At 49.6% G+C, this 7,542-nt stretch overlaps 1 protein-coding gene across 1 annotated transcript in view; it reads left to right on the forward strand.

The window, feature by feature from the left end:
• LOC102373963 (complement factor H-like) overlaps positions 1–7,259 on the forward strand; it is a gene marked incomplete at both ends in the record, with an annotated part of 24,096 nt that extends 16,837 nt beyond the window's left edge. Inside the window, one exon of the mRNA XM_025195789.1 lies at positions 7,077–7,259. Within this exon, the coding sequence (XP_025051574.1) occupies positions 7,077–7,259 (183 nt within the window). The remainder of the gene's footprint in view (positions 1–7,076) is intronic.
• Between the last annotated feature and the right edge of the window lie 283 nt (positions 7,260–7,542).

The following is a 7,542-nucleotide window of genomic DNA, read 5'->3' on the forward strand; positions in this document are numbered from 1 at the left end:
TCTTCCGAAAAGGACCTGGGACTTACAGTGGACTATAAGCTGAATATGAGCCAGCAATGCGACTTGATGCCAGGAAGGCTAACGGAATAGTGGGCTGAATTGGTAGGTGTGTTGCCAGCAGGTCAAGGGAAATGATTATTCTCTTCTGTGCAGCACTGGTGGGGCCTCATCTGGAGTATAGGAAGTCCTCAGATTTAGGATGCAATTTGTTCTTTCCTGAAAACCGCATCTCAAGTTGAAACATTGTAACTCAGAACCAATTTTCCCATAGGAACAATGTTATAAATGGGGGATTGGTTCCTTTACGATGCTTGACACAACTGTGTCCAGCTGGTAAGTCTGTTGTGGTGGGGGGAAGGAGGGAAGGGAAGGGGCTTGGAGAAGCAGATCAAAGGCCCTGCAGTGAGGCAGGGACTGGGGCAAGCAATGCCCATCCAGGGTGGGAGGCAGAACGTGTGGGGAGGGGACAAATCCAGCCTCTGCACACCACTGGTTAGGAAGCTGCTCATCTGGAGGCTTGTGTGGCAGCTCCCACTGCTGCTCCTGCTGCCAGTCTGGGAGGGCATGGGGGTGGGTGCATGTGCCCCCAGATCTGCATGGGGTAGGTAGGGCCAGGGCTGTGCTGCACTGCATTCTGGGTGGGCGGCAAAAAGTGCAGGGAGTGGGATCTGTGCCCTCCCACTGCTCCCCCAGCCAAGCGTGCAGTGGAGGAAGCCACCCAGGGCTCCCCGTGCCTCCTAGGTGAGCTGTGGCTTCATCCTTGGCCTCCCTGCCCCACCCTGCCCCAACTGGGTGAGCAGAGGCAGTGGCAAGGCATGTGGAGGTGGGGGGGAAGTGTCCCCAGATTGGGACGGGGCGGGTAGCAGAGCCGAGGGTATGGGTGGGTTGCAGCCACCCAAAAATTAACTTTAGCCCCTCCATAGCTCCCGCTGCCAGCCCTGAGTGCAGCCTGGTGCAGCCCCAGCCCTACCCACCCCATGCAGATCTGGGAGCACATGCCCCTCCATGCTCTCCTGGACCAGCTATGGGAGCAGGGGTGGGCACCGCCCCACCCCAGCCCTGGCCTTGGGGTGCTTGTCACAACCCCTGTCCCAGCTCCAGCCCCAATCTCTCCCTCGCTGCAGGGGCATTGTTCTGCCCCACCTCCCCACGCCCCTTCCCTCCTCCCTCCCCTTCTACCACACCAGACTTACCAGGTGGACACAGCTGTGTCGAGCATCAAAAAGTTGAGACGTGCGTCGGAACATCGAAACAGGGTGTACGTTTATAAAGGTCATAAGTACCATGTGTTGTAACTCGAAAAGTTGCAAGTCATGGACTGCCTGTAATGTGCTCAGTTTTGGGCCCCTGACTGCGGAAAGGCTTTATACAAATTGGAGAGAGTCCAGTGGAGGGCAACAAAAATGGTGAGGGGGCTGGGTCACATGACTTATGAGGAAAGACTGAGGGAACTGGACTAATTTAGTCTAGAGAAGATGAGATTGTGAGGGGAATTAATAGAAGCTTTCAACTACCTGAAGTAGGTTTCAGTGGGGGTCCAAATTGGATGGAGCTGGACAGTTCTCAGTGGTGGCAGATGACAGAACAAGGAGCAAAGGCTTCAAGTTGCAGCAAGGGAAGTTTAGGTTAGATATTAGGAAAAACTCTCTCACTAGCAGGGCATTAAAACACTGGAGCAGGTTACCCAGGGAGGTTGTGGAATCTCCATCCTTGGAGCTTTTTAAGACCCAACTAGACAAAGCTTCAGCTAGTTCGGGGTGGTCCTGCTTTGAGCAGGGGGATAGATTAGATGACCTTCCAAGGTCCATTCTAACCCTCATTTTCTATGATACTATGAAATGTGGACCAAAGATGTTATGGACCATATTCCTTTCTTGCAGTATAATCCAGTGACTATATGGCATATTTACTCGAATACGAGGTCTTCCCTGCACCCCACCAGTCAGCATATGGAGAAAAGCCTCTTGGCTTATATTTGCATACAGAACAGAAAGAAGAACAGGCAGCTACTGCGGATCTGACTAGCTCGGAGCCCAGGTCAAGGCTAGAGTCAGATTCACAGCAGCCTCCTTCCCGCACCCCCACTTCTCCTCTGCAGCTTCTGCCCCCTGCCCACCTCTTCCCTTTCCCTTACTGTCAGGTACAGTATCGCTCGAATCTCTTATTGGCACTTGCCAATCAGCAGCACCAACACTGCTGCTTTATTTGCCCAGCCACCAGGAGCTGCAGCACTGCTGCATGGACAAGCAAAGGCTGAGCTTCTACATGCTGTGTTCTGGGGGTGGGGGTGGAAAAGGAGCAGAGACCGAGGGGGTTTGTAGGGAAGAGGCAGAGGCTAGGGGAGGATGGGGAGGGAAGAGGCAGAGACTGGAACGTGTGGTAGGAGGGGCAGAGGCTGTGGGAATTTGGGGCTGGGATTGCAGCATGGACATTAGGAGAATAGTTGCAATGAAGATAATATGCATGTGAAAGACTGAAGACATGCTGCAGACACTGTATGGACAAACTGCAGCTGAGATAATAAAAAAACATCCATGTTGTAACAGAACCACTTAAGAAAGAAAACACTGGTGGCTGTGTAAATGGACACATGGTTGTACCGCAACACGATGAATGAGTAAATATTAGTATTGCCAAACACCTATCTGCAGGCTCAGAAATAGTCCGGGCAACCTAAAAATGTTCAGAAACAATTCAAACAAGAGTTGTCAGGAGAAAAGATAAGGTGAAAATGGGGCTATTCTAATGACATAGACAATGTGGGCAAACACAGAGTATGGAACACCTGCTGTGGTCTTGCTTTTGGAGGAGCCTATAACATTCAGGACTGAGTTTGGCCTAAAGACCAGGACATCATATATTCCCTCATTCTGAGTAATCAGCTGCCTAGGAGAGGCTACTTCTCCATGGTTGCTGGACCAGATTGAAAAGGATCACAGTTCATAGGAGCAGTCTGCTGTCAAGAATCCTGGCTTCAATTTGTACCTACCTGCTGAGCCTACCAGCAACCCTGTAATATACTGAAGTGGGTGGCCCTTCCAGGGACGGGAGCATTTGGAACATGAAGAGAGGTGGGACTGGCAGCCTCTCCATGTGGATCTTGGGCATCTCCATTGTTATGAGAGTAAGGGAAGGAAAAAAATTCTGCAAAAGGAGGATTCACTCCCATCCACCAGTGATACAGCTGGCATGAGCTTAACAGTGAACTGAAAAAAATGCATAGACTTAGAGTTACCTGCTACAGTTCTAGTGCTGACTGGAATGACATTGAGGGCTGTAAGCTACTTGGAGGTAGTGATGAAGAGGACCTTGAGTCTTCCCCTTGGGATGCATGGGAAAATGAGGGTTCTTAGATGGTGAGCAGGCCCTGGTTCATCAAAATGTCTTTTGACCCTGCAAAGCTTTATATAGCTGACTATGTTTTTGGCCAGGTTTACCCCTATATCCTGGCATCCCCTAACAGGACAGAACTGATCATATGAAGAAGCTGCAGCATGGACAACTCCTGAGCAGCAGTTAATGTTCCTTTTCCTATTTACCAAGCAAGCTTTAGGGCCTTCACCTTGCTACAGGCCTCTCACTGCTGCCTGGGCTATTTGCAATGTAACACATCCATGGTTCTGCTGTTTTCCTTGCTCAGATCCCAAGAAGATTTTTCAGACCAAAGGATCTGGACCAAAGGCTGTAGGGCTGGAAGAGAAGTCACTGGTCATTGCAACAGGGAGCTTAGAGGTCCTAATTCTTTAAAGGAAGAAACTGCAACACCTAGAGCCAAGCAGCTAATCAGGGGTCATCTGTTAGAGGGAATGCAGCTATAAATTGCTGCTGCCTAAACAGTAAGCTACCCTTCAAGGCAAAGAGCACATCTGCAGCCAGTCGGGGGCTAGCAGGTAAGAGATCAAACCAACAGATAACAAAGTGGTAGCCAGAAACCAGCAACTATGCAACAGCAAGGCTGATCACTAGGCTCAGAATGAATGCCACCGTGTGTGGCTGCTGCATCACCTGACCAGAAGGGAGCATGGTTTAGGGAGCATATAAAAACTGTGGCTGAGCCTGGAAAGTCAGTCTGGCCTAGATGGTGCTGAAGAAAGAGCTCTGGGGCAGGATCATAGGGAAGCCTCTGGCTGACGCCTGGATGATTGCTGACCTGTATGGGATACAGCACAGGGTAGGGGGAAGCTTGGTAGAGCAGCCAGGGACCTGGGTTTGAACCCCTGGTAGGGTTATTTTACACTATAGTGAGTGGGCTTAGGTTTTGTTATAGTTTATCCTGGAGGTTTAGGGTCTGGACTCTTAGGGATGAAAGGAGGTCCTAGATTGCCAGAGGGGTCCCTGGAACAGGGTGGAAGCTGCTGTGTATCCTGAGAGGGCAAGTCTCAGGGCTGGGTGCCCAGTGCCAGGGTGAGGTAAAGCAAGAGGTGGAGACCTGCAGCTTGAGCAAGGTCAGAGATAGAACTAGAGACCCCACAGTCCAAAGAGGGGAGAGTCTAGGGCCGGGGCCCACAGCCCAGGAGTGGTAGAGATAAAAGTCCAAGAGGGCGAGGCAGAGACTGGTTTCCAGAAGGCGAGTCGGGCACAGTGGACCTGAGCTAGATGGCCTAGCAAGTGAAAAGGGGCAGAGGGTGAGAAGGCCGACGTCCCAACAAGCGTGTGATGGAATGGTAACTTTTGTGAGGCACGGGCATGGCTACAGGGCAGGCCAGAGGCCACAAATCGAGCCTTAAAGGTGACAGTTATGTGAGACCACAGACTCTGTAGACAAGGGCTTACAGTGGGGATCCTGGGCAGCCTCTCTTTCCCAATTAAATATCTACATCAAGGCATGGCATGTGGGGGAAAGATGTGGAGGGAGCCCATGTGCCCAGAGTAAGCATGGCCACCAGCAGGCATCACAGCCCCCACTGGGACCAGGCACCTGCTACAGTCATCTAGTCCAGACCACTGATCAAGGCAGGATAATTCCTGAATAAACCATCTCAGACATGTGTCTGTCCAACCCAGCTCTTGAAAATATCCTGGGTTGGGGAGTCCATAGCTTCTCTAGGTAGCTTGTTTCAATGTTTAATCACCCTTGTTGAGAGAAATGCCTTCATAATCTAAAACCTAAATTTTCTCTGCTGACTCTTGAAGCCGTTGCTGTTAGGCCCCTACAGTCACAAAGTCTGTCTCTATCCTTTTTATATTTATCCATCTGATATTTGAAGTGTGTTATCAAACCTTCTCTGTGTTTTCTTCCCGATACTAAATCATCCTAATTCTTTCAGTCTTTCATTACATGTCATGTTTTCCAGGCAACAGAAGGCCATAAAGACATCTAGGATCTGTGCACGTGTTCAGTGGCTGAGAGTCGGCCTTACTGTTATCAGGTTAGGCAATTGTAGAAAAATGAAGGATAGGCTTGTGTAACAGGAGGGACAGCAGGGTCGCCACGCTAGCCCTTGCCGCCTCCTCTACTGTGCCAAGCTTTGGACTTGCACCCTCCTATTCTTGCCCGCCATGACATTGATGATATGTGATTTTTTAGGGAGGCTACCTCTCCTCCACTTGGCCACAGTTCTCCTGCTCCAGGTGTTCTGCGTATCTAAGCCTTGAGGGCCTTCTCTGTATGCCACCCTTCTCACTAGGGCCTTCTCCCTACTGCTGCCCCTCTCACTGGGGCTCTCCGCACCCTCACTGGGGCTTCTCCATAATTCTGCCCCTCTCCTGGGGCTCTCTGCACCCCCTCGCCAGGCTCTTCCCTCTGCAGGGATGCCCCCTCGCCAGGCTCTGCTTTGGAGCTGGGGTCTGTACCCCCCAAACTCCGTGGCCTCACTTGGGCTGGGGTCCTCAGTCTACCATGAGTCCCCCATGAGGCCTCCTCCATCCCCTTATAGCCTCACCCAAACCACCAGTGTTAAACAAACTGCAACATAATCTCAAGCCTCTTGGCTAAAACTTAAACCTAAGCCACTTGGCTGTAACGACATTGCTCGGACATCTTGGAGCTGCTACCCTTAACCCTGCTAGCGGTACCTGCAGTCAGGCTTCTCCTCACATCATTGCTCCAGGAACTTCTCTCTTTCTGGCTGCTGGCAGGGAGCTTCTTCTGTCTTCGATGCCAATAGGGAAAAACTGCCACTGACCTCAACTCCCCCCTCTCATAAGAGCCAGGCCTTGCCCTTTATAGCCAGCTGATTGCTGGCAGGTGTGGGTCGTTTGCTGCCTCCCATTGCCCTGGCAACCAGCACCTGAGGAGCCTTCCGAGCTCTCTCAGTAGCAGGCACCTTAGTGTCCTGCTACAGCTTGCGTCTCATAGAACCAAGTGTTTTCCCTGGACAATCTAGGACAAACATAGAAAAGGGCAGTATCTGGTTGTACACCAGACTTTAAGGTGGGAGGTGACATATGGTTGTCAGAAATCCAGAACAGCAGAGGTCAGAAAGCATATAGAGTAGCTACATGTGAGATGGTACAAGCTACTGTGGGGAGAACGACTACTTGGTTTAACTGGAGAAAAGCTGCAAGTATACTAAAAGTGAGCATAGAACCTGGAAAATAGGAGAATGTTACCTTGATTTGTCCGAGTCTAACTTTCCCTAGTTCTGGAGAGTTGTCATGCTCACGTTTTATTCTTATTTCAGTCAGCTTAAGTTTTCATGAAGAATCCGCTTTCAGTTGACAGGCCTAAGTCACCTTTATACTACAAAAGAGAAGCCTTGATATTACATGTTTTAAGCTATGTTACCTGTTACATCTATGAAAACCTAAGCTCCCTAAGACTATGTAACACGCACTTTCTGTAACAGTGTAAGCGTTGCTTTGGGAATTATCATTTATTCTCCTAAACTCCTACTAATATATAGTTGTAGCCATCATTATTTTGCCTTTGCATTGCATCCTAACTCAAGGAATTTCACAGTCGGTAGTTGTGTTGCCCCTCTGCAATGAAAAACCTTCTGATAGGTAGGATTGGTTAAATAAATGAAAGCCTGAAGAGGATTTTCACACCTTTCATCCCATAAATTGACCATTTAAATTGAGGTTCTTTTTGTATGTGTTTCAGTGTTTGTAAGGGTCCCTGAATCTCTTTTCAGATGTGACATGTGGCTCTCCACCTGATATTGCTAATGGCTGGATTGCAGAAATAAAGAGGGAACGGTATTTTCCTGGAGAGATCATTCATTATCGGTGCCGGCAAGGTCAGACCCTAACCGGACCTGCAAGAATAGTATGTAAGGAAGGAAACTGGTCACCACCAGGAACACCAGAATGCAACGGTATTTTATTTTCCTGTTTTTTAAATTGCCTGGTAGTGGGGACATTGTTGGAATTAAAAAAGCATCTCCCTCAATCAGAGGGACAGGGAAGGCCAAGGATTCTGATGTCAGGCTTAGCTGCCTATATACAAATGCCAGGAGCATGGGGAACAAACAGGAGGAACTAGCCCATCTGCTAAGCAAAAATGAATATGCTCTCCTAGGGATAACGGCGACCTGCTGTATGACAGGACCACAGGTATTGATGTCTATATCTTGTAAAGGAGGGATCATGTTTCAAAGA

This window comes from Alligator sinensis, unplaced genomic scaffold (genome assembly GCF_000455745.1).
Source record: "Alligator sinensis unplaced genomic scaffold, ASM45574v1 scaffold2265_1, whole genome shotgun sequence".
Classification (NCBI taxonomy): Eukaryota; Metazoa; Chordata; order Crocodylia; family Alligatoridae; genus Alligator; species Alligator sinensis.